This window comes from Salvelinus alpinus, chromosome 37 (genome assembly GCF_045679555.1).
Source record: "Salvelinus alpinus chromosome 37, SLU_Salpinus.1, whole genome shotgun sequence".
In the NCBI taxonomy this organism is placed as follows: Eukaryota; Metazoa; Chordata; class Actinopteri; order Salmoniformes; family Salmonidae; genus Salvelinus; species Salvelinus alpinus.
Window position 1 is genome coordinate 559,664 of NC_092122.1, and position 27,966 is coordinate 587,629.

Below are 27,966 nucleotides of genomic sequence, written 5' to 3' on the forward strand. Positions count from 1 at the left end.
TAGGAGCCGTGGGATCAAAGGATTCAGGCCACAACTTCTGGTATTCAACCCATGACAAGAGATCCATAGTATCGAGCAGGATCTCCCTGGCCGCATGTGACGTCCCATATTTTTCACATGTTTTCGTCTCACGCCCAATCCCAGATCAACCTGTATGTCTTAGTCTGTAGGAGTTGTCAAAGGAGAAGGGAAGGTTCATTAAGAGTTAAAAAAAAATTTGGGGAATATTGGCAGTCAGTTGACTGTTGTGCACCAATATGAAATCAATTGTCTTGCAACAATGCTATGAACTCGTTACATTTTCTTTGTCTGCCCTCTTTAATTCATTGTTTGGCTTGGTGATAAGTCTAATCATGCAAATATCTAATCGTAGGATTTAAATTCGCATTAGTGTTCTATTTGTACCTGTGCAGGGGAATGCAGTAAAAGTGCGTTAATTGCATGTAATGTGATTCTGAACACATCTGCTTCAGCTACTGTATTTATGGAAACCCACCACAACCAGTGGAAGCAAAATCAAGTAAAATCCAGTCCTGACCTCCTGCTTTCACCCACTCACCTCTTTAAGAGACAAGCTAACCGGAGAGGCAAACGGCGATCACGAGACAGGACGTAGGTGATCGCAGTTGGACACTGAATCATTAACCAAACCAAATTGTATAATTAATCTTTGATTCATTTGTTGGCATGTCAGTATTCACTACATGGTCCTGTATGCCTTGTGAATGACTATTTTAAGTATTTAGAATCAACTGACTCAATAAGTGGGAGTATCTAAGGGGAGGGGTCGTATGGGCAGAGCGTAGATTGGAGGCTGAGCCTAAATTTAGGATTTACAACCTCCCACCCCCTATTTGCTCCTCATGTTAAATACTAAAATGTGAATATCTACAGATCAATATTCACTGACTGAGAGCCAAACTTGAGACTTGAAACACCCCAAACAATGAATGGTACGTACTTGACTAATATTTTAATTCTAAGTCATTGGTGTAAAACATGGTACGTCATGTCTTTTCTATGTTTTATTTTGTATCAAATAAGTTGTAAGATGACTTCACCTCTGGGCATATTTTAGTGTGAGATCTAAGGTTTAGTGTGGAATCATCCTGGGCTGTTTGCCCAGATTTTAGATTTTCAATGTAGAACATTTGTAAAGATCTAAATTCTGTAAGCATGCGGTCTCGGGGCTTTTGCCGCTCCCACCCATTCATGATCAATGTCAGTACAGTATGTACATGACATAATGGGACGTGATGATCAATGCCACATGTTAATCAATTTAAGGTTGGCCTGAACTTGATTGTGTAAAGCTCTGCCTTTTTTTGAGTACATTAAGTTCTTCAGATGGCACTTTGAGAGAGCCACAAACATTATTTGAGGAGTCATTAGACAAAAGCTTTGGTGCAGTATCAATGTACTTGACATGTACTTACATGTTACCCTGAAATCTAGAACCTGTTTTGGTAACTTTCCACTCCTTGGCCAACATGGCAGGACATGGAGTGGAATAGTAACTCAAACGGACGGGTACCCAGGCTACTTACATGTTACTTTACATTTAAAATAAATACATGTGTATATGCATCACTACATGTAGGTACTTGTCTTGAAACTCATTCTGTGTTTTTATTGCTTGAAATAGTTATAGCGGGCCTCTCAAATGCCAAGAACAGCAGCAGGTTGAAGGACCTGGTCCCGGTCCCTCAGCCCCTGTCAGAGGAGAAGATGCAGGAGAGGGGCCAATGGAGCAACAAAATGGAGTTCATTCTGTCTGTCATGGGGTCCATCATCGGCCTGGGGAACATGTGGCGCTTTCCTTACCTCTGCTACAAGAACGGAGGAGGTAAGTTCTAAAGGATGAGCCCAGACTAGGTCACAGACGTTTAATTTGGAGTCACAAAGACGAGCATGTATTAATGTTTGACAGGTCGTCATTTTAAATAAGGGTTTGTTCTTAATTGAAAATAATAGTTTGCAAATTATTGTCTTGACTTATTTTAGGTCCTAGTGGAGCACAGAGCTTCAACCGTGTATCTCCAGCAACCAATTTGCAAATGGCTATTTTTAATTTAATAACATTTGTTTGTTATTAATAACATACACTGAGGCCTAGCTATAAAAACATTTTTGGGTCTAATTGGGACTCAGGCCTATTTAGATCAGGCCATGGGTTTAGGGAAATGCTTATGTAGGTGCTACATCAGACGTTTCTCTCTGTGGGGTGTATGCGATCAGAGGTTAGGGGTCAGAGAATGTCACAGCTGTTTCCCCTCTGTCCTAAATAGCCTGTGGTCAAGCCCCTGCAGCGTTTGCCATGCTCCGGAAATCCATCCATCCAAGCACTCTAAACATCCTCAGATTGGCTGACGTCAAAAGTCGACAGACTCCGTTGCGTCATTAACTCAGCGTGAAAATAAAATTTGTTGACATTGAGATTATTCACAGAATGAAATGTAAATCAATGAAACCCTATGGATGAAACACCTTTTATAGTGTCTACATGAGGTAATTCTGACTTTAAGCGTATCTTATCACTGACTCTCATGGTCCTCGGTATCTCAGTTGGTAGAGCATGGTACTTGTAACGCCAGGATAGAGGCTTCGATTCCTGGGATGACCTGAGCTAAAAAAAAATGTTTTTTTAAATGGATGCACTCCCTTGTGACGTCAGAACAGCCTCAATTCGTCGGGGCATGGACTCTACAAGGTGTCAATCGTTCCCATGTTGATTCCAATGCTTTCCACAGTTCTGTCAAGTTGGCTGGTAGTGTATCTTTACTCCGACTCGCTCGTTCCATCTCAGCCTTTTATGCTCGCTTCGAGGCAAGCAACACTAAAGCATGCATGAGCATACAAGATGTTCCGGATGACTGTGTGATCACACCCTCCGTAGCCGATGTGAGCAAGACATTTAAACAGGTCAGCATTCACAAGGCCGCGGGGCCAGACGGATTACCAGGACGTGTACCCAGAGCATGTGTCAGAGCGGATTACCAAGACACCCAGAGCAGTGTCTTCACTGACATTTTCAATCTCCCACTGACCTAGTATGTAATACCTACATGTTTCAAGCATACCACCATAGTCCCTGTGCCCCATAAAGCGAAGGTAACCTGCCTACATGACTACTGCCCCGTAGCACTCATGTATAGCCATGAAGTGCTTTGAAAGGCTGGTCATGGCTCACATCAACACCATTATCCCAGAAACACTAGACCCACAACAATTTGCATACCGCACCAACAGATCCACAGATGATGCAGTCTCAATCGCACTCTACACTGCCCTTTCCCACCTGGACAAAAGGAACACCTATGTGAGAATGCTGTTCATTGACTACAGCTCAGCGTTCAACACCATAGTGCCCACAAAGCTCATCAATAAGCGAAGGACCCTAGGACTAAACACCTCCCTCTGCAACTGGATCCTGGACTTCCTGACGGGCCACCACCCAGGTGGTAAGAGTAGACATCAACACATCTGCCACACTGATCCTCAACACGGGGGCCCCTCAGGGATGCGTGCTTTGTTCCTTCCTGTACTCCCTACCAACGACTGCCTGGCCAAGCAAGACTCCAACACCATCATTATGTTTGCTGACGACACAACAGTGGTAGGCCTGATCACTGACAACGATGAGACAGCCTATAGGGAGGTGGTCAGAGAGCTGGCAGTGTGTTGCCAGGACAACAACCTCTCCCTCAACGTGAGCAAGACAAAGGAGCTGATCGTGGACTACAGGAGAAGGCTGGTTTTTGAAATGATTTTGAAATGGATTTAACGGGTGACCTCAATAAGGGATCATAGCTTTTATCTGGATTCACCTGGTCAGTCTGTCATGGAAAGAGCATGTTTTGTACACTGTATATTTTTTGGATGACTCCCCATTTCCCATCCCCAAGGTGCATTTCTCATCCCCTACCTGATCTTCCTGTTCACCTGTGGCATACCTGTGTTCTTCCTGGAGACTGCTCTGGGCCAGTACACCAGCGAGGGAGGCATCACCTGCTGGAGGAAGATCAGTCCACTGTTTGAGGGTAACCTGCTCTTTCCTATGGGACTATATCTTTAAGGCATTATACTGTAAATAAAGTAATGCTATACAATAAGGGTTTGTGCCTGAGCTTTTTACACTTTCATGTGTCACTGTTATATACATTATGCAATAAACAATGTGTACTTATATTGTAATTACATAGTTACTACCATGTTTTTTTTATTGGTTTGAGTGACACTACAAAGTGGGACTTTTTGTTTACTTTCTATCCATTCCTCCCTGTCTGTCCCTGTCTTTGATCCAGGTCTTGGCTATGGCACCCAGATCATTGTGGCTCTGCTGAACTCCTACTACATTGTGGTTCTGGCTTGGGGAATCTTCTACCTGTCTTTCTCCTTCTCCTGGGAACTCCCTTGGTCCTCCTGTAACAACACCTGGAATACAGGTGAGACAGCAATAAGATTGGAAATGTCAACTTTGTTTTAAGTGGCTTGGCTGTATGGAGCGATATGACAAATAAAAAATGATTGAATTCCATATTACTGCTTTTAACACTTGTCAGTGATTTTATGGTGGTAATGATGCAACATGTAAACATTTTTATCTAAGAAAATTGCGTGGAGTTTCAGAGGAGGAACGATTCTGTCAACTACACCCTGCCCGAAAACTCCACATCCCCCGTCATTGAATTCTGGGAGTAAGTATTCATAGCACCTCTCTTTGTTACTCAACACATCTCAATTCAAATATTTTTTTTTGTCCAGGGCTAGGCTTAATCCGTGTCATGGACACCAGACCCTCAAGTCTTAAGATTTTATAATATGTTTTGGAGTAGCTGAGGGTGCTTAAAATCAGAATATCTAAACTAGAATTGTTATTGCACTTCATCCATTGTGATTTTGTTCTGACCCCCTGTGTTATGTGTTTACTCAGGAGAAGAGCCTTGCGGCTGTCGTCCGGCATCGACCACATGGGCTCTCTGAACTGGGACCTGGCCTTCTGTCTGGCCATCGCCTGGGTCATGTGTTACTTCTGCATCTGGAAAGGGGTCAAATCCACTGGGAAGGTGGGCTTGTTTCTTTCAATTCTTCCTGTCTTTATTTATTTACTTCACCGGGGTCATGTTCATTAGGCATTAACCCCTTATACTTGTGGGAAATGGCCTATATGGATAGGGATCAATTGAAATGTTTATTACAGAGGAAATATTGGAAGTATATGCATAACAGTGGTAGCAATCAAAAGGGAACAGTTTGCAGATTATGGGGAAATAATTATTAGACTAAAAGTGATGACAAAACAGTTTATCTGAATCGAGATTGAATCCAAACATTACACTGTTGATTTTATGTGCATTTACTGTGGTGCAAATATATGTTTCACCACATTTGTTCAGTAACATGATACGCATATTCATGGTATATTTGGGGTAGGTGCATCCCCCCCCAAAACATTTTTGAGTGAAAGGTCTAACTGGAGTTTCTAAGTGGCCACACAACTCTCCAAAGTGTGCACCGTTCCTACGTCATTTCAATGCACTTTTATGACTCAAAGAACCATTTTCCACTAAGGTGCTTTTTTTGTGCTCTCCTTGCTGTGCCATTGAGGAACTAGATCAAGCAGACTTGTAGTTTTCTTTGGAACTCCCATGTGGCTTAGTTGGTAGAGCATGGCACTTGAGGTTGGTGGCACCTTAATTGGGGACGACGGGCTCGTGGTAATGACTGGAGCGGAATCAGTGGAAAGATATGAAACGCATGGTTTCAATGTGTTTAATGCCATTCCATTTGCTCTGTTCTGGACATTACTATGAGGTGCTCTACCCTCAGCAGCCTCCTGTGGCACCAGGGTTGTGGGTTCTATTCCCATGGGGTACCAGTACCAACAAATATATAAATGTTTGCACTCACTGCTGTAAGTCGCTCTGGATAAGAGCATCTACTCGATGACTAAAATGTAATGTAAAATGAACACATCCCTGCATCCTGCACTTTACACAATTACTGTTGGTTGTGCATTCCACAAATGGTCCATTATAAATCGCAATCTGGTCAGATGGGCATCATTTTAAAGAGTGTTCTATTGCCAACATGGCTAGCTAAGTTACAGATCAGGGTCATGTTCATTTAAAATACGATCTTAGTGTTAGGCTTTCACAAGGCAATTCAAAGAAGCTGATTGTAATTTTGGTGTGCATAGAATAGGGTGACAAGTGCATTCAAATGCGTGTTCACAATACCACAAACAGGCATTCTGTTCAGAACAACCAATGGTATGACGCCATATCATCTTGTAACTGTACATCAAGCATAGTGATCATAAACGTTGACACTGTATATTACATGGGTTTTATGATATGGAAATGTGAAGTGCACATTTTGACTAATGGGTGTTTGGCTTGCTTGTATGACATCAAAGCTGTATTCATTATAATCCTTAACGTCTCATCTTTCGAAATACGTCATCTTATTTATTTACAGCGTTTCCCTCATTCAGACAACAAAAATGTTGCCAAAGTTGCCCAACTAGCAGGAGGGATGGGGGCAACTTCTTGTCACGTGCGGTGTTCAAGTTCAGAACCGCTGTCAGTCAAAACGACTTGAGCTTTGAGGTCATGTATAGCATGTTACCGTACAGCCAATGCGTACCAATTTAGGCGCAAATCAGTGTCCAAATCTTCTATTTTGAACCTGTATACGGGTACGAGTGTAAAGAGCTACACAGAAGAAGCAGAGTGAAACAGGGAGGGACTACCTGGTCTTGTTCATTTCTTTCTTCCATTGAATAAAAAATAAAAAAGTGTTTTCCCTTAATGAACATGACCCTGATGCGTTAGATCACTGACCTTTTCAATATGATTCCATCCAATCTACAGGTGGTGTACTTCACAGCTACCTTCCCCTACCTGATGCTAATAGTTCTGCTGATTCGTGGAGTCACTTTACCTGGAGCGGACCTAGGGATCAAGTTCTACCTTTACCCTGACCTGTCAAGACTATCAGACCCTCAGGTAGGTACCACAACAATAATAACCCCTGGCCCCTGCTGTTACGTAGTAGAAAACCTGTTGACTGAACCACACACTTGCATCAGGTAGCTTATTGTTGTGGGAGCAATGGTATGAAATTACATTTTATACTCAGAATAGCAAACAGTCTACTTTCAGTATTTTACAATGAGGTGATTATCAGAACATAATGAGGTATGTTCGGGACTGGTATAATTTCAAAGAAATTGTCCATAATAGTTATCTCAATATTACCCTATGTCTTTCCAGACTAGGGAATTTGGAAGAAGGTCCTTGGGTGAAGGTCCTCCAGGTGTGAGTGTAGATATCCCAGGGTTATCTGGAATGCTTTTTTCTGCTCGGTCCATCTGTGCTCCTTGAAAGAGGCTGTAGGAGGCTGTGAGTGGTGGGGTTGCACGGAGGGGCAGGGACACTGCACTGAAGGGGAACACTGACCTCCAGGACCCTCCAGCTGCTAGACTCCCCCCTCAGGGTGTCAGGGCTCAGCCCTCAACTGGCTTAGCCTGGTCTGGACCAAAGCCTGGTCTTTTCAGGTTCAGCATCATCAAAGTGCTTTTCTCCACATGGTGGACTGGGAAATTCGGGAATTGGGACTCAGCCGCAGCATGGCTCATGCCATAGATTTAGAGTTTGTCAAACTCAGTACCAAAACCTATTGTGTTTGTCTGCAGGGGGTTTGAGCCTGTGGGATTCATGGCAATGACACCACAGATTTCTCCTGCCCTTTCTCGAAGCCCACCCATCTACACCCTAGCAGGGCAGATAATTTGATTACGTCATCATCCCAGGGCCCTTTGCTGCCCCATTCTCACCTTTCAGATCTTCAGTCTCTGGTTGTGGATTGAGAGGTGGGGATTGTTAATCAATGTTTAGACCACAAGACGTTTAACTGACTGGTTGACAATTCACGTCTGCAGTGTCAGTGGTCCTTAATGATTAGGTAAACTCATTAGGGACAAAGAGGAAGGTAAAACAAGCATGCAATGTGGTGCTCCACATGAGGTTGCTCTTTAACTCTCACATTCTCAAAACACACAACTAAATGAGTGTGGTTTTTTTAACCACGTGCATCATGCGTTTGGAACGTTTTTATATATATATACAGTGGGGAGAACAAGTATTTGATACACTGCCGATTTTGCAGGTTTTCCTACTTACAAAGCATGTAGAGGTCTGTAATTTTTATCATAGGTACACTTCAACTGTGAGAGACGGAATCTAAAACAAAAATCCAGAAAATCACATTGTATGATTTTTAAGTAATTAATTTGCATTTTATTGCATGACATAAGTATTTGATACATCAGAAAAGCAGAACTTAATATTTGGTACAGAAACCTTTGTTTGCAATTACAGAGATCATACGTTTCCTGTAGTTCTTGACCAGGTTTGCACACACTGCAGCAGGGATTTTGGCCCACTCCTCCATACAGACCTTCTCCAGATCCTTCAGGTTTCGGGGCTGTCGCTGGGCAATACGGAATTTCAGCTCCCTCCAAAGATTTTCTATTGGATTCAGGTCTGGAGACTGGCTAGACCACTCCAGGAACTTGAGATGCTTCTTACGGAGCCACTCCTTAGTTGCCCTGGCTGTGTGTTTCGGGTCGTTGTCATGCTGGAAGACCCAGCCACGACCCATCTTCAATGCTCTTACTGAGGGAAGGAGGTTGTTGGCCAAGATCTCGCGATACATGGCCCCATCCATCCTCCCCTCAATACGGTGCAGTCGTCCTGTCCCCTTTGCAGAAAAGCAGCCCCAAAGAATGATGTTTCCACCTCCATGCTTCACGTTTGGGATGGGTTCTTGGGGTTGTACTCATCCTTCTTCTTCCTCCAAACACAGCGAGTGGAGTTTAGACCAAAAAGTTATATTTTTGTCTCATCAGACCACATGACCTTCTCCCATTCCTCCTCTGGATCATCCAGATGGTCATTGGCAAACTTCAGACGGGCCTGGACATGCGCTGGCTTGAGCAGGGGGACCTGCCGTGTAGTTCTGGGCTGATCCCTCACCTTCCTCATGATCATTGATGCCCCACGAGGTGAAATCTTGCATGGAGCCCCAGACCGAGGGTGATTGACCGTCATCTTGAACTTCTTCCATTTTCTAATAATTGCGCCAACAGTTGTTTCCTTCTCACCAAGCTGCTTGCCTATTGTCCTGTAGCCCATCCCAGCCTTGTGCAGGTCTACAATTTTATCCCTGATGTCCTTACACAGCTCTCTGGTCTTGGCCATTGTGGAGAGGTTGGAATCTGTTTGATTGTGTGTGGACAGGTGTCTTTTATACAGGTAACGAGTTCAAACAGGTGCAGTTAATACAGGTAATGAGTGGAGAACAGGAGGGCTTCTTAAAGAAAAACTAACAGGTCTGTGAGAGCCGGAATTCTTACTGGTTGGTAGGTGATCAAATACTTATGTCATGCAATAAAATGCAAATTAATTACTTAAAAATCATACAATGTGATTTTCTGGATTTTTGTTTTAGATTCCGTCTCTCACAGTTGAAGTGTACCTATGATAAAAATTACAGACCTCTACATGCTTTGTAAGTAGGAAAACCTGCAAAATCGGCAGTGTATCAAATACTTGTTCTCCCCACTGTATATGGTGGCCCACAGTCAGGAAACCTGCCAAAACAAAAACGGGTCACTCTCCATTACTTTGTAAAAGGAGGCTTGTATTTGCACTGTTTTATTCAAATCAAATGTTATTGGTTAGCAGATGTTAATGCTAGTGTAGCGAAGTGCTTGTGCTTCTAGTTCCAACAGTGCAGTGATATCTAACAAATATTCTAACAATTCCCAACAACTACCTAATACACACATCTAACAAGTAATCTAACAATTCCCCAACAACTACCTAATACACACACATCTAAATGGATGAATGAGAATATGTGCATATAAATATATGAATGAGCAATGGTGGAGCTGCATAGGCAAGGTGCAGTAGATGGTATAAAATACAGTATATACATGTGATATGAGTAATGTAAGATATGTAAACATTATTAAAGTGGCATCATTATTCATGAGCTTAGGTATGATCCAATACCATCCCTAGATGACACACCTTTGCCTTTATTAGTCATTTTTCTCCTACAGTAGTTGCTTGACTGGCCTCTGTGCCCTCACCTCTCTCTGTATTACAGGTATGGATGGATGCAGGCACCCAGATCTTCTTCTCCTATGCCATCTGTCTAGGCTCCCTCATAGCATTGGGGAGTTACAACAAGTACAACAACAACTGCTACAAGTACGCTAAAGATGCATTAAACACTCTTACCAAACACACACACACACACACACACACACACACACACACACACACTATGGTAATTATTGGTTCTGTTTTTATTATTCCCTTATAAGAGGGAAACAAACTCCCCTTAAATCTTCATGTCTGTGGTATCTTGTTTTGCAGAGACTGCCTGGCCCTGTGCTTCCTGAACAGTGGGACAAGCTTTGTGTCAGGCTTTGCCATCTTCTCCATCCTGGGTTTCATGGCTTATGAACAGGATGTCCCCATCTCAGAGGTAGCAGAGTCTGGTGAGTGTGTTTTAATGTGACCTAGTTGTTAATTAAGATAATTTCAATAATTTGTTCAAATGCAGGTATAATGTTATTTCGCTATTATATATGATTCCCTGTTCTCTCTTCATTAGGTCCTGGTCTGGCCTTCATTGCGTACCCTCGTGCTGTGGCCATGATGCCGTTTTCTTCACTATGGGCCGTCTTCTTCTTCATCATGATCATCCTGCTAGGGTTGGACAGTCAAGTAAGGCTTCCGAAGTAATTTACAATGTTTACGAACGTACTGTCAAGAAAATTGGCCCGGTTAAGGATAAAACGGACCACTTCTGTACAACGAGAACTGAGAGGAGATCCAAGAGCATCGTTATCTATGTAACCAAACATACCTAGCCTAACATGATATCAGAGATGCTTACTATTTGTTACCAAACATGCCTAGAACTGAGATGTGTTAAAATCTCCCTTTCTCTCTAGTTTGTGTGTGTAGAGAGCTTGACAACGGCCATGGTGGACATGTATCCCGAGGTGTTTCGTCGTAAGAACCGCAGGGAGCTCTTTCTGGCTTTAGTGGCCTTCATCTCCTTCCTCATGGGCTTGGTCATGCTGATGGAGGTAGGCATCACATCTGGAATTAACCCCCATGGGTTAGTTAGGGGGGAGACACCTGCCTGGGGACTGGGTTGGGAATAAACCCTCAAGGCCTATTTCATTGTGTTCTTTAGCTGTAATATGCAGACAGACATAAAGTCTAACTTACCAGGTGGCTGGTCGAGATTGCGTTCAAAGCAAACAAAACAAATATATACTCTGATTTGTTTTATTACCTAGGACATTTTCATTTTGCGGACAGAAACCACTTTAGAGTGATTAACAGCCTCATCACTGTGTTCAGGACAGTTGGTACACTGACCAGGGGCCTCCTGAGTGTCGCAGCAGTCTAAGGCACTGCATCGCAGTGTTGAGGCGTCACTACTGCCTGGGGGTTCGATCCTAGGCTGTGTCACAGCTGGCTGTGACCGGGAGTCCCATAGGGCGGCGCACAATTGGCTCAGCATTGTCCGACTTAGGGGAGGGTTTGGCCAGGGGGCTTTCCTTCGCTCATCGCGCTCTAGTGACTCCTTGTGGTGGGCTGGGCCCCTGCAAGTTGACTTTGGTCGTCAGTTGAGCGTTTCCTCCGACATGTTGATGCGGCTGGCTTCCGGGTTAAGCAAGCAGGTGTTACGAAGCAGCGCGGTTAGAGCGTTGGGCCAGTAACCGAAAGGTTGCTGGATCGAATCCCCGAGCTGACAAGGTAAAAATCTGTCTTTCTGCCCCTGAACAAGGCAGTTAACTCACTGTTCCCCAGTAGGCCGTAATTGTAAATAAGAATTTGATCTTAACTGACTTGCCTAGTTAAATAAAAAACAAAAAATTAAAGGCTTAGCAGGTTCAGAGGATGCATGACTCGACCTTCGCCTCTCCAGAGCCCGTTGGGGAGTTGCAGCGATGAGACAAGATCGCAACTACCAATTGGATATCGTGAAAAAGGGGGTTAAAAAAAAAATAAAGTATGGACACCTGCTCGTTGAACATCTCATTCCAAAATCATGGGCCTTAATACGGAGTTGGTCCCCATTTGATGCTATAACAGAAGGCTTTCCAATAGATGTTGGAACATTGCTGCGGTGACTTGCTTCCATTAAGCCACGAGCATTAGTGAGGTCGGGCACTGATGTTGGGCGATTAGGCCTGTCTTGCCATCAGCGTTCCAATTCATTCTGAAGGTGTTCGATGGGGTTTAGGTCAGGGGTCTGAAAGAGATTTGCGTCAGTTCAAATCTGGCATCAGGACAAAATGTGATTCATAGTCACCGAATATATTTTAAGTATTTTAATTAAACTCAAACTATAAATGGTAAATGCAATTTTCGTATATACGGGTTCACTGGATCTCCGCGCAGGGTAGATCAGAGAACTGTGGAATGTACTCAAAATAGTAGTTTTATACTATGACAAGTTTATTCTCAACTCTTCCAGTTGGCCTGTCATAGTAGAGGTTTAGCATGGTTCATACTCTTGCTCCTCCTTTGTGGGCCCCCAAACTTGTCCAAGCCCCTTGGCGTTTTCCTTCTCCACATCTGGTTGTTGGGTAGAGCAGCTCCATTCTGTGTCCCCCTCGATTATTCCCTCAAACAATTCCTAATATGGTATTGTCCAGTCCCTTCACCATCCTGGTTGGTCTAGAGAGATGCACCCCTCCCCTCTCCAGACTGTCCACAGCTTTTATGGCCTGTGGTGGTCAATCCCTACCCACCCTCACACACACCCCTCTAAATTGTGTGTGTTTGTGCAACAAAACATCATTCACCTTTAACCATTATGCTAACAGCCTATGGTGCATAAACATAAATCCTAACAGGTCTGTGCAGGCCAGACAAGTTCTTCCACACTGATCTCGACTGTTTTTTAGTTGTTTTCTTGTCTCTCTTCAGGGTGGGTTATATGTATTCCAGCTGATGGACTACTATGCTGCTAGTGGCATGTGTCTTCTCTTCATGGCCATCTTTGAGACGGTCTCCATCGCATGGGTCTATGGTAAGTTAGAATACAATTCTACAACAACAACAAAATATCTGATGGAACCGTTCAAAAGATAGTTACACCATATCAATCCCACAAAGACAGAACTGTAACTGGTTTATTCCAGAATACAGTGCATTCGGGAAAGTATTCAGACCCCTTCACTTTTTCCACATTTTGTTACGTTACAGCCTTATTCTAAAATTGATTTACTGTTTTTTTTCATGAATCTACACACAAAACCCCATAATGACAAAACAGGATTTGAGACATTTTTGCTCAAATAAAAAGAATAATCTCTCATTTACCAAAGTGTTCAGACCCTTTGCTATGAGAGCACAGGTGCATCCTGTTTCCATTGGACATGATTTGGAAAGGCACACACCTGTCTATATAAGGTCCAACAGTTGACAGTGCATGTCAGAGCAAAAACCAAGCCATGAGGTCAAAGGAATTGTCCGTAGAGTTCTGAGGGAAGATTGTGTCAAGGCACAGATCTGGGGAAGGGTACTAAAACATTTCTGCAGCATTGAAGGTCCCCATCATTCCTAACTGGAGGAGGTTTCTAACTACCAAGACTCTTCCTAGAGCTGGCTGCCCGGCCAAACTGAGAAATCAGGGGAGAAGGGCCTTGGTCAGGGAGGTGACCAAGAAACCAATGGTCACTGACAGAGCTCCAGAGTTCCTCTGTGGAGATGGGAGAACCTTCCAGAAGGACAACCATCTCTGCAGCACTACACTAATCAGGCCTTGATGGTAGAGTGGCCCGACGGAAGCCACTCCTCAGTAAAAGGCACATGACAACCTGCTTGGAGTTTGCCAAAAGGCACCTAAAGGACTTTCGGGACCATGAGAAACAAGATTCTCCAATCTGACAAAACCAAGATTGAACTCTTTGGCCTGAATGCCAAGCGTAGCATCTGGAAGAAACCTGGCACCATCCCTACGGTGAACAATGGTGGTGGCAGCATCATGCTGTGGGGATGTTTTTCAGCTGCTGGGAGACTAGTCAGGATCCAAGGAAAGATGAACATCTCAAAGTACAGACAGTTTTCATTACTAATCTTTCTCCAGATTGCTCAGGACATCAGACTGGGGCGAAGGTTCACTTTCCAACTGGACAACCATCCTAAGCACACAGCTAAGACAACGCAGGAGTGGCTTCGGGACAAGTCTCTAAATGTCCTTGAGTGGCACAGTCAGAGCCAGGACATGAACCAGATCGAACATCTTTGGAGAGACCTGAAAATAAGTGTGCAGTGACGCTCCCCATCCAACCTGACAGAGCTTGAGAATATATGCAGGGAAGATTGGGAGAAACTCCCCAAATACAGGTATGCGAAGCTTGTAGCATCATACCCAAAAGACTCAAGGCAGTAATTGATGTCGAAGGTGCTTCAACAAAGTACTCAGTAAAGGGTCTGAATTGTTATGGAAATATGATATGTACTTTTTTTTAAACCCATTTTTTAATTCGCAAACATTTCGAAAAAACAGTTTTTGCTTTGTCATTGTGTGTGTGGATTGATGAGAGAGGGGAAAAAAATTCAATTTTAGAATAAGGCTGTAAAATAAAATGAGTCAAGGGGTCTGAATACTTTCCGAATGCACTGTATATTCCTCACCTTTGATAGTACTGTTCAGAGACTGCTTCATAGTCTCAATTGTTGACATTTGTGTCCACAGCTCTTATGACCAAACCCAGCATGGTTAGCCTGTCTCTGTATGTTGTTCCAGGTGTCGACCGCTTCTATGATAACATCGAAGACATGATTGGCTACCGTCCAGGACCTTACATTAAATACTGCTGGCTGTATGTCACCCCAGCCACATGCATTGTGAGTAACCTACACACCCATGTAAACTCTCATATACAGTATAAAATGTCGTTAGTTATGGTTAGGGAAAGGATTTTTTTTCCTGACCAGGAAAACTCTGGGCCCTAGACAGATCCCATGATCTCGAAAAACACCAGTTACAGTTGTAAATGTTGACGGCCCCAGTCAAGGCCCACTTCTAAATCAAATACTTGTTTTTTTCCTCTAGGCCACCTTTGCGTTCTCCCTCATCAAGTACACCCCTCTGAAGTACAACAATGAGTATGTGTACCCCTGGTGGGGCTATGTAATAGGCTGGCTCCTGGCTCTTGCCTCCATGGTCTGTATCCCTTTCTGGATTATCTACAAACTCTCCACCACAGATGGAACGTTCAGAGAGGTGAATTTAGGTTCCTTTGCTTACCTGCACATTTCCTCTTGACACAACATACACTACATGGTCAAAAGTATGTGGACACCTGCTCGTCGAACATCTCATTCCAAAATCATGAACATTAATATGGAGTTGGTTCCCCCTTTGTTGCTATAACAGCCTCTACTCTTCTGGGAAGGCTTTCCACTAGATGTTGAAACATTGCTGCGGGGACTTGCTTGCATTCAGTCACGAGCATTAGTGAGGTTGGGCAATGATTTTGGGCGATTAGGCCTGGCTCGCAGTTGTCATTCCAATTCATCCCAAAGGTGTCCGATGTGGTTGAGGTCAGGGCTCTGTGCAGGCCTGTCAAGTTCTTCCACCGATCTCAACAAAGTTTTTTTTAATTTGGCATTTTTTATGATTATACAGATAATACAGAACAGTTACAGTGCAGAACTCACACGGGTCCCCTACCAAATCAAACCCACCCCAAACCCCCCATGTTTTAACAGAGCCCCACCCATAAACTAGACTTAAAGCAGGTTTGATGTACAATGAGTAATCTAATCAAATAGGCAAAACAAAATACAAAGATATTATTTAACAAAGTTAGAGTAAAAATAATGATTCAAATTTTAATTTGGGTTGGTTTATTGAGTTGTGAAATTAGCTGGGTTCATGTCTTCTACAAAGGATAGGAAAGGTTGCCAGATATTTTAAAGTATAATTGCAGATCCCCTAACGGAGTAGCGTATTTTCTCTAGCTTGAGATGTTGAATAACTTCCTTTATCCAATAATTAAAAGTAGGAGGAAACCGATCCTTCCACTTAAATAGTATGAGACGTCTAGCTAGAAGAGTAGTACATGCCAGCATGTTGCCCATAGAACTGTTGAGGGGCCTCCTGTGGTGCCACTCCGAATAATGCAATAAAGGCAGAATGTTCAATAGGTCTCTCCAGTATCTTAGAAATTGTCTCAAAAATGTATATCCAGAAATCTGTCAATTTCGGGCATGTCCAAAACATGTGTAATAAAGTAGCAGGAGCCTGCTTACATCGGTCACAAGTGGAATCTATTTCTTGTCTAATCTCGGATAGTATTGCCTTTGACCAATGCACCCGATTTTAACTATTTTAAATTGAATTACAGCATGTCTTCGACATATAGATACGTAGTTTCTGGAGCAGGTATTCCCAAACTGGGGTACGTGCAATGCCGTCAGGGGTACGCCAAATAAAAATATGATTCACATTTTTATTTATTTATATATATATATATATATATATATATATATATATAATAATTTCCCCCTGAATTCTCTCCATGTTCATAATTGTTGTGCAGAGATGAATTTATTAGATTTTCAGCTTGTCGAGTTGAAATAAGAGCGCTCTGTCTGAAGTGTCACATGTTGTTTTAGTAAATCTGCGGATTAATACTATGAATATGCCATATCCAAATCCAAGATTTTATTTGTAAGATCCCCTAGGTGTTGAATATTGCACTTTAATCTTGCGCTGTAGGAAATCATTTGTCCCCTTAGATAAGCCTTCATTGATTCCCATACTGTTGGAGGAGACATTCCAGGGGTTTGTTTAAGCTCGAGAAATAGCTTCATTTGAGATTATATAAAAGCAACACTGTTCTTCTTATAGCAGTAGTGAGTTAAGCCGCCAAGGGCGATAATTAGGCTGTGTATTTGGTATAAGTAGTTTCATAGTAAGAGGAGAATGATCCAAAATGACTATAGCTTGGTTATTATCACACTCCGTGATAAGTAGCATAAATCTATTTTCTATGGAAAAGTAGTCTATACGTGATAAGGTCTTATGAACTGGTGAGAAAGCTGTGGGATTGTGTCAACGTCACGCATCAGATATGCCATATGCCTTAAGAAATAGCTGAATTGTGGATACTGTCTTTGATGAAAATTATACTTTAGGAGAGCTACAATCCAGATTGTGCAGAAGTACACAATTCATATCACCACTTAGTGTTAGGTGGTGTGTGTGCGTATTTGGTAATTGAGTAAATATATTTGAAGAACGAACTGATATCCCAGTTTGGTTCATAAATGTTAGCCAAGATAACAGGTGTATTATACAGTCTTCCTACTACAATAATGAAACGGCCTGCTGAGTCTGCCTCTCCACTTGACATTGCGAACGGTATGTTTTTACTAATTAAAATGGCCGCTGCTCTAGTTTTAGAATGAAAATTGGAATGATATGATTGACCGATCCACCCTCCTTTGAAATGAGTGTTCAAAAGTGCCTTTCGAAAGGCGATATCTACTTTAAGGTGATTTTAAATGAGAAAATTTAACATTCAGATTTAACATTCCAGCGAGCAAAAGTGACTGAGCAACCAGCTCTCTCTCTCATGATTTTAAGCCTAGCCATGTAAAGTCAGGCGGGAAAAGGATAATGCCCTATTACCATAACTGATCCATTAAACATTTTTCAATATCCACACACAATGTGGTTGTAGTGGGGAACACTAAACCTATTGTGTAAAGAGCCCTGCTGAAATAGTTAAGTTGCACATAATAAATAAATGAATAATAAATTATTTTAAAACCCAAAGCGAGGCTGTTTTAAAAGAAAGTATAAAACATTTTCTAAATCACATTTTACAGCAATACCACTAAGTTAGCTGCAGCATCTTTAAAGAAATGATGTAACCTAATAATAGAACTGTGCTTTATCTACCCTGGATACGGGTACCATCGATAAATAGAAATGGGCAGCTTCATGGTAATAAAATAAATTGTTAAACCAAAAGGAGAATTGACTCACCAGAACTAAGGCACTAACATTACCTAATAATAACAATATCAGCTGATACCACTGGCAACGCTATACAGTATCTACAAAAGAGAGACCGAGTCTGCAGTGGTAGACACATTCGTCCATTACCCTAATCGCCAAATAGGTGAACATTCAGTCATTTGCTTCGTCCGACCTCTGTAGAATATTCACCTTTATGAAGGCCATCACCTTATGGCGGTCTTTACAGTTGGCACTATGCATTCGGGCAGGTAGCGTTCTCCTGGCATCCGCCAAACCCAGATTTGTCCGTCAGACTGCCAGATGGTGAAGCGTGATTCATCACTCCCAGAGACCGCGCTTCCACTGCTCCAGAGTCCAGTGGCTTTACACCCCTCCAGCCGACGCTTGGAATTGCGCATGGAGATCTTAGGCTTGTGTGCGGCTGCTCGTCCATAGAAACCCATTTCATGAAGCTCCCGACAAACAGTTGTGCTGACGTTGCTTCCAGAGGCATTTTAGAACTCTGTAGTGAGTGTTGCAACCGAGGACAGTAGATTTTAATGTGCTTCAGCTGTGAGCTTGTGTTGCCTACCACTACCACTAAGCCGTTGTTGCGCCTAGAAGTTTCCACTTCACAATAACAGCACTTACAGTTGACCGGGGCAGCTCGAACTGACTTGTTGGAAAGGTGGCATCCTATGATGGTGCCACGTTGAAAGTCACTGAGCTCTTCAGTAATGCCATTCTAATGGCAATGTTTGTCTATGGAGATTGCATGGCTGTGTGCTCGATTTCATACACCTGTATGACCGAATCATATACCTGTATAGCCGAATCCACTAATTTGAAGTGGTGTCCACATACTTTTGCGTGTGTGTATTTTCTACATAGAATAATTGTGAAGACATCAGAACTATGAAATAACACATATGGAATCATGTAGTAACCAAAAAAGTGTTAAACAAATCAAAATATATTTTATATTTGAGATTCTTCAAAGTTACCACCCTTTGCCTTGATGACAGCTTTGCACACTCTTGGCATTCTCTCAACCAGCTTCATGAGGTAATCCACTGGAATGCATTTCAATTAAGAGGTGTGCCTTCTTAAAAGTTAATTTGTGGAATTTCTTACCTCAATGCGTTTGAGCCAATCAGTTGTGGTGTGACAAGGTAGGAGTGGTATACAGGAGATTGTATACAAGAGATTCACCAGAATATCCTAAATAGCTCGATGGACCAATCATACACTTCTGTCAAAGACAGAAGAGCCACTCGCCCGACTTGATCTGTTATCCTGTTCAACTGTTCACAGGTGTGGCATTAAGGTTAGGCAGCCGAGCGGAAATGGAGGAAAACTCGCCTCCCTGCGGACCTGGCATCCTTTCACTCCCTCCTCTCTACATTCTCCTCTTCTGTCTCTGCTGCTAAAGCCAATTTCTACCACTCTAAATTCCAAGCATCTGCCTCTAACCCTAGGAAGCTCTTTGCCACCTTCTCCTCCCTCCTGAATCCTCCTCCCCCTCCTCCCCCCTCCTCCCTCTCTGCTGGTGACTTCGTCAACCATTTTGAAAAGAAGGTCGACGACATCCGATCCTCGTTTGCTAAGTCAAACGACACCGCTGGTTCTGCTCACACTGCCCTACCCTGTGCTTTGACCTCTTTCTCCCCTCTCTCTCCAGATGAAATCTCGCGTCTTGTGACGGCCGGCCGCCCAACAACCTGCCCGCTTGACCCTATCCCCTCCTCTCTTCTCCAGACCATTTCCGGAGACCTTCTCCCTTACCTCACCTCGCTCATCAACTCATCCTTGACCGCTGGCTACGTCCCTTCCGTCTTCAAGAGAGCGAGAGTTGCACCCCTTCTGAAAAAACCTACACTCGATCCCTCCGATGTCAACAACTACAGACCAGTATCCCTTCTTTCTTTTCTCTCCAAAACTCTTGAACGTGCCGTCCTTGGCCAGCTCTCCTGCTATCTCTCTCAGAATGACCTTCTTGATCCAAATCAGTCAGGTTTCAAGACTAGTCATTCAACTGAGACTGCTCTTCTCTGTGTCACGGAGGCGCTCCGCACTGCTAAAGCTAACTCTCTCTCCTCTGCTCTCATCCTTCTAGACCTATCGGCTGCCTTTGATACTGTGAACCATCAGATCCTCCTCTCCACCCTCTCCGAGCTGGGCATCTCCGGCGCGGCCCACGCTTGGATTGCGTCCTACCTGACAGGTCGCTCCTACCAGGTGGCGTGGCGAGAATCTGTCTCCGCACCACGTGCTCTCACCACTGGTGTCCCCCAGGGCTCTGTTCTAGGCCCTCTCCTATTCTCGCTATACACCAAGTCACTTGGCTCTGTCATATCCTCACATGGTCTCTCCTATCATTGCTATGCAGACGACACACAATTAATCTTCTCCTTTCCCCCCTCTGATAACCAGGTGGTGAATCGCATCTCTGCATGTCTGGCAGACATATCAGTGTGGATGACGGATCACCACCTCAAGCTGAACCTCGGCAAGACGGAGCTGCTCTTCCTCCCGGGGAAGGACTGCCCGTTCCATGATCTCGCCATCACGGTTGACAACTCCATTGTGTCCTCCTCCCAGAGTGCTAAGAACCTTGGCGTGATCCTGGACAACACCCTGTCGTTCTCAACTAACATCAAGGCGGTGACCCGTTCCTGTAGGTTCATGCTCTACAACATTCGCAGAGTACGACCCTGCCTCACGCAGGAAGCGGCGCAGGTCCTAATCCAGGCACTTGTCATCTCCCGTCTGGATTACTGCAACTCGCTGTTGGCTGGGCTCCCTGCCTGTGCCATTAAACCCCTACAACTCATCCAGAACGCCGCAGCCCGTCTGGTGTTCAACTTTCCCAAGTTCTCTCACGTCACCCCGCTCCTCCGCTCTCTCCACTGGCTTCCAGTTGAAGCTCGCATCCGCTACAAGACCATGGTGCTTGCCTACGGAGCTGTGAGGGGAACGGCACCTCCGTACCTTCAGGCTCTGATCAGGCCCTACACCCAAACAAGGGCACTGCGTTCATCCACCTCTGGCCTGCTCGCCTCCCTACCTCTGAGGAAGTACAGTTCCCGCTCAGCCCAGTCAAAACTGTTCGCTGCTCTGGCACCCCAATGGTGGAACAAACTCCCTCACGACGCCAGGTCAGCGGAGTCAATCACCACCTTCCGGAGACACCTGAAACCCCACCTCTTTAAGGAATACCTAGGATAGGATAAAGTAATCCTTCTAACCCCCCCCCCCTTAAAAGAGTTAGATGCACTATTGTAAAGTGGTTGTTCCACTGGATATCATAAGGTGAATGCACCAATTTGTAAGTCGCTCTGGATAAGAGCGTCTGCTAAATGACTTAAATGTAAATGTAAATGTAAGGTTACATCGCTAAGCACAGGGTTATCAGTTTGCGTCTTTTGTGTTGGGTGACTACCAACAGGAAAGTTTTCCGATTTCGGGTTAGACTTTGCTTCACTGATTTTCTTCCTACGTCTCCAGTTGTAGCTAACGTCACAAAGCTAGCTGCAGAGACTTAGCTAGCTTAGTTTCTACTTGGAAGGGTAGAATTACTAGTTTGCTCTCTCGCCGGCATTGACTAGACATTGCTTATTTGTCGAGAGCCATGCTTTTGTTTGTCGCAAGACCAACATAGCGCTAGCTTCCTTTGGCTAACTAGCTAGGCAACTAGCCCACATAGCGAATGCTAGCTATGTTCACATTGCTTCTTTGAGTTTATTTACAAAAAGGTCTATGTCTTCAACACGTTCTGTACGGGCGTTGAATGTTATGTTCCTACTACTGGTTTACCAGGGCAATTTGCGTTGGAGATGCACAATCTCATATCGATTGGCAAGCCTAACCCAGACCTGTGGGATGAGATCTGTGTTGTCACATACCTCAACCGCCGAGCCTTCATGGGTGCCATTCAAGGCTTCAGCTGTGCAATGACCCTTGCAGTGGTAGGTGAGAGACATTTTTGGCTCAACCTGTCCAGCCTGTTATACAGGGAGAAAGCAGGTTTCCTTTACGCTCCTGAAGGAACTGTTTGCCGGCTGTCACGTCCATGCGGCAGAACTTCGAAAGGAGGAGGGCAAAGCCTTCAACTTCCCTGCCCGTAGACCCGGGAATCGTGGCTACCTGCCTATCCCTCCTAATGGACCAACAGTGGGGAAAACAGTCCTTCGTTGAAGCCGCAGTGAGGTCTTCCTGTGTGGAAGAATGGGTGCCCAACCTAGCGGTATGCCCCCTGCGGCAAAGAGGGGCAGACAACAGTTCACTCTGTGTTCTGGCCTGCATCCTCTTGGGTGGAGCACAGAGGGGGAGAGGCACATCTGTGCTCCTAAAACCGTTCCCTTTGTGCAGCGACTCAGTTTGATGCATTTGCTCTCAAGGAAGATGTTGGGAATCCACTCTACCCCAGAATACCTTCCATGCCACGGCTCTCCCCTCGGCTCTAGTTCAGGCAGCCGGGACAGGAAAACTGATTATCAGTAACCACCAAGCACTGTTCCAGTGTGTCAACACTGCCCTTTTCAATGAAAACGTTTCTGCTGTATCCAGGTGTCATGCCAAGAACATGAAAATAGAGCGAAAATGACTCTCCATCGCCACCAGAGGGCATGCCGGACCGGCACCACTGGTGAGCAAGAGTCTATCGACCTGTGGGGGACTCGCCAGCGGAGTAGGGAACTGGCACCCATGAGCAGTCCAACCCTGGATCCGGTCCACAGTGATGAAGGGGTACAGACTGCAGTTCGCTCTGAGACCACCCATTTCCCATGTTATTTTAGAATCAGTAGTGACTGGGGACTTGGCACGCAAACTAGAGCAGGAATTCTCTTCTCTATTAAGCAAAGGGGCTATCAAGGCGGTACCGGCGGCAGAGAGCCACCTCTGCTTTTACTCCAGGTACTTCCTGGTTCCCAAAAAAGGGAGAGGGGTTCTAGACCTAAGTTCCTCAACAGCTATCTGACGAAATTCAAGTTCCATAGGCTTATGTTCAGTGAGCTGTCTCATCAAGGCAACTGGTTCACCTCAGTCGACCTGCAGGACGCTTATTTTCACATAAAATAAGCCAGCACACAGGAGGTTTCTGAGGTTTGCTTTTCAAGGCACAGCGCACGAATACCTTGCTATCCCATTCAGGCTTCCGCTAGCTCCCTGAACATTCAGCAAGTGTGTGTAGAGGCAGCTCGCACCCCTAAGAAACAAGGGGTCTCCGCCAACATAGACATTTACCTGCTTTGCTCCCTATCCCGGGAGCAAGCAGTACCTCTCCAAGCTAGGGTTCAAGATCAATCAGAAAAATTACTGTTTGGTCACATCACAGAGAATAGAATACCTAGGTGTAATGCTGGATTCTCTCATCAGGCAACACTCTCGGAAGACCGTATTGCATTGTTCCGGAAATGCCTTTCGGTTCCACAGGGGGCGCTCTGCCACTTTCAAGACGTGCCTCCGAGTGCTGGGGTTGATAGCGTCCACCATCTCATTAGTACCTCTTGGCTTACTTAGCATGAGAGACTTCCAGCGCTGGGTGTTTGCCCAACGTCTGTGTTCATGGCTTCACCTCAATCGCTCCATACATCTCTTGGCTCTCCGTCACTGGAAGAGCCCCTCGATATTCGTTCCTGGCACTCCCCTAACTGTAGTGGCAACGAGGGAAGTGGTGACTACTCACGGGCTGGGGCACAGTTCATGAGGGAAATGTAATAAACTGAGTAAGGACCCCACTTCACAAATTGCTCACAGAAATTACCTTTATCTGCTGACAGTGTTTCTTTCACTGAAACACTTTCTACCCTCCCTTTTGTAATTGTCACGTTTTGATCAGAACGGACAATACGACTGTAGTCGGGTGGCACTCACCCCATTTGCTTACACAGATTATTCGTCTGTATTATTCTGTGGAGCAGAGCACACCTACTATCCTGATTTTCCACCCTCAGCCGGATCCATGGCCCTCTGAAGTTAAGTCTGGATGTGACAGGCTTGCCTCTTGTCATTGATGATTCTACATGCTCACTGTATGGAAATAAGTGGTGGATTATTGAGAAGTGGTGTGACCAAACAGATCATTCCTTACCAATGCTCTGTATCCAAGGTGTTATGCTTCTTGCAGGATCTTTTGGACAGAGGGAAGGCTTTCTCAACTCTTAAGGTGTTTCTAGCTGCTATCTGGGCCTGTTAAATAGGCTTCCACAAAAACACAGTGGGAAAACATCCTGTCATGTTGTTTCATTAAGGGGGCCTGTCGCTTACGTACAGTTCCCAAGCCTTTACCCCTGTCTTGTAATGTGTCTATTGTGCTTGAGACTGTTTCATAGCAGCCTTTTGAGCCGTTGGAAAGTGTGGAGATTAAATAGCGCTAGCTATTTAAATAGTGGCCATTTGATTCAGCAGTCTTATAGCTTGGGGGTAGAAGCTGTTAAGTTGCCTTTTGGACCTAGACTTGGCGCTCCGGTACCGTTTGCCGTGCGGTAGCAAAGAGAACAGTCTATGACTTGGGTGACTGGAGTCTTTGACAATTTTTTGGGCCTTCCTCTGACATCGCCTGTTTATATAGGTCCTGGATGGCAGGAAGCTTGGCCCCAGTGATGTATTGGGCCGTACGCACTACCCGCTGTAGCGCCTTACGGTCAGATACCGAGCAGTTGCCATACCAGGTGGTGATGCAACCGGTCCGGACGCTCTCGATAGTGCAGCTGTAGAACCTTTTGAGGATCTGGGGACCCATGCCAAATCGTTTGTCTTCTGAGGGGGAAAAGGTGTTATCGTGCCCTCTTCATGACTCTCTTGGTGTGTTTGGACCATGATAGTTTGTTGGGGATGTGGACACCAAGGATCTTGTAACTCTCGACCCGCTCCACTTCAACCCCATCGATGTAAATGGGGGCCTGTTCGTCTTGCTCACATTGAGGGAGAGGTTGTTGGCCTGGCACCATACTGATTAGGCCTCTGACCTCCCTATAGGCTGTCCCATTGTTGTCAGTGATCAGGCCTACCACCGTTGTCATCAGCAAACGTAATGATGTTGTTGGAGTCGTGCTTGGCCACGCAGTCGTGGGTGAACAGGGAGTACAGGAGGGGACTAAGCACGCACCCTTGAGGGGAACCGGTTTGAGGACCAGCGTTGCAGATGTGTTGTTGCCTACCCTTACCATCTGGGGAGGCCCGTCAGGAAGTCCAAGATCCAGTTGCAGAGGCAGGTGTTTAGTCCCAGGGTCCTTAGCTTAGTGATGAGCTTTGTGAGCACTATGGTGTTGAATGCTAAGCTGTGTTGGACTATAATAGCAAAGGGTTACAGCCTCTGGAGGGCCTAAGAGCTCACTCCACCAGAGGTATGGCCACCTCTTGGGAACTGTTGAAGGGCATCTCCTTGCAGGAGATTTGTGATGTGGCTTGTTGGGCATCCCCTCATACTTTTGAGGTATGAGGGGTGTCACAAGATGTCACTGCGCCTTCATTGGTGCATACTGTCCTCGGTGTCGGGCCTCTGGGGGTTGATATTGAGACTGCATGGCTTCAGAGAGCATGTGCGATACGGGAGGTGGCCATATCCCACAGTGAGATGTCGAAACAAATAATTGAAAGATAACTTGACTTCTCTGCGCTACGGATCCCTTTTACGGGATCATTTTCCTAAACAACCGCTGAATTGCTGGGCGCAAAATATTACAAAAAATATTTATAATAATGCAATCACAAGTGAAATATACCAAAACACAGCTTAGCTTGTTGTTAATCCACCTATCGTGTCAGATTTTGAAAATATGCTTTACAGCGAAAGAAATCCAAGCTTTTGTGAGTGTATCAATCAATGCTAGAACAGTTAGCCTTATATTAGCTTGGTTAGCTTGGTCACGAAAGTCAGAAAAGCAATAAAATTAATCGCTTACCTTTGATAATCTTCGGATGTTTGCACTCACGAGACTCCCAGTTACACAATAAATGTTATTTTTGTTCGATAAATATTACTTTTATAACAAAAAAACGCCATTTGGGTTGCGCGTTATGTTCAGAAAACCAAAGCCTCGTTCCGTTCGACAAAAATTCCAAAAAGTATCCGTAATGGTCGTAGAAACATGTCAAATGTTTTTTATAATCAATCCTCAGGTTGTTTTTAACAAGCATAATCGATAATATTTCGACCGTAACCTATTCAATAAGAGAGAAAAAGAAAATGGAGAGCTACCTCTCTCGCGCGCAGGAACTAATCAGAGGACACCTGACTAGTTTTGAAAAATCTCGCTAATTTTTCCAAATAAAAGCCTGAAATTATGTCTAAAGCCTGGTCACAGCCTGAGGAAGCCATTGGAAAAGGAATCTGGTTGATACCCCTTTAAATGGAAGAAAGACGGGCCAGGAAACACAGATAAAAAAAATAAAAAAATCACTTCCGGGTTAGATTTTCTCAGGTTTTTGCCTGCAGAATTAGTTTTGTTATACTCACAGACAATATTTTGACACTTTTGGAAACTTTGGAGTGTTTTCTATCCTAATCTGTAAATTATATGCATATTCTACGATCTGGACCTGAGAAATAGTCCGTTTACCTTGGGAACGTTATTTAAAAAATAAATAATAATAATAATACAAATCTGACCCCTAGTGTCAAGAGGTTTTAAGGTTACTTGTGTAACCCCAGTTCTCTAATATTATGAGTGTGACATCTCACCACATTCCCCTAGTGGCAAGCGTCTGAGGAAATTTGTCTCGTTCAAGAGTGATCAGAGGGCAGGCGAGTGACTCTTTAGTATGAGGGAAGGAGGAGTGCCCTCATTCACCACGCGACCTGTTTGTGTCCAACACTTGTGTAAAATTGGTCCTTCGAGCTACTTATTCTGGTGAACCCCACCGTTAGATGTCTCACCCATATTATCAGAGAACCAGGGTTAAGCAAGTAACATTACGTTTCTCAGTCCAGTGTTTTTATGGCCATTGTTTCATTCCTCTTTGATACACAACATTACTAACATTATCTCAATCTACTCAGTCCATTATTCTTTATAAATATTTCAAATCTTCTCTGCAGCGCATTCACATCCTCCTCCAGCCCTCTAACGACCTACCCAAAACCAAGAGAGAACAGGAGAGGATGCTGGCCACCTTTGACCCCAAGGACGAGGGAGGCATGGAGCCAGTAGGGGTACCAATCAAAGATGGCTACCTCCCAGTGGGGGTGAAGGACTCAAACTGCTAATAAGACCCCAGTTACACCATTGGAGTGACTAATTCAGTTTAGTCATTTTGGGAAATGAACTGAAATTCCAATTCAAGATAAAGTGTATCAGGCAGCCCGATAAGCAATGAGAGAAAGGAACAATTTTGCTCTTTTACACAACCCAATGTGCTTTCAGGTATAAAACAAGTCAACTGTTCAATTACAAAAGCTTCTTTCTCATTGTTCAATGGACACTGATCTCCACATGTATTTTATTGTTGGTCTATTGCCAAGTGATAGATTGTTGTTAGGCCTACTGTACTGTATTCCATGTATTAAAGGAATCATCTCACAGGGCACAATGTCAATTCAACGTCTTCCGCGTTGGTTAAATGTAATTTCATTGAAATTATGTGGAAACAACATTGATTCAACCACTGTGTGCCCAGTGGGAGGGTAAAGGAAGCTGTACATTACAAATGAGATGAATAACCGTTGATGTTGTTAGAATGTGGATCATTGCTAAACGAGGATGTATTGTCATCTTTGTCAATTTAACAAGAGCTAACAACGGTTGGGCTAATAGAAAACGTGTACAATATGTTAATGATTGATTTTCTGTGTAACATGACTACAAAAGACTGTACAAAATAAATATGAATCTGTATGTTTCGAAATAAACAAAATGTGTAGTATCAGTATATCCT

At 44.2% G+C, this 27,966-nt stretch overlaps 1 protein-coding gene across 1 annotated transcript; it reads left to right on the forward strand.

Annotated features, from left to right (window-relative positions):
• Positions 1-6: 6 nt before the first annotated feature.
• Positions 7-27,960, forward strand: LOC139565663 (sodium- and chloride-dependent GABA transporter 2-like). Its single transcript, XM_071386149.1, has 15 exons — positions 7-953; positions 1,646-1,846; positions 3,906-4,040; positions 4,305-4,445; positions 4,610-4,697; positions 4,934-5,066; positions 6,876-7,010; positions 10,183-10,286; positions 10,455-10,579; positions 10,696-10,808; positions 11,039-11,176; positions 13,035-13,137; positions 14,860-14,960; positions 15,169-15,339; positions 27,131-27,960. The coding sequence occupies exons 1-15, from the start codon at positions 947-949 to the stop codon at positions 27,296-27,298; spliced, it is 1,863 nt and encodes a 620-aa protein (XP_071242250.1). The 5' UTR covers positions 7-946; the 3' UTR covers positions 27,299-27,960.
• Positions 27,961-27,966: the final 6 nt, after the last annotated feature.

Bases quoted from the DNA above. Each gene is read 5' to 3' on its own strand.
- LOC139565663 (XM_071386149.1), top strand. The intron at 10,809-11,038 runs GTAAGGCTTCCG...CTTTCTCTCTAG, and splicing joins TGCTAGGGTTGGACAGTCAA to TTTGTGTGTGTAGAGAGCTT. The intron at 15,340-27,130 runs GTGAATTTAGGT...TCTTCTCTGCAG, and splicing joins CAGATGGAACGTTCAGAGAG to CGCATTCACATCCTCCTCCA.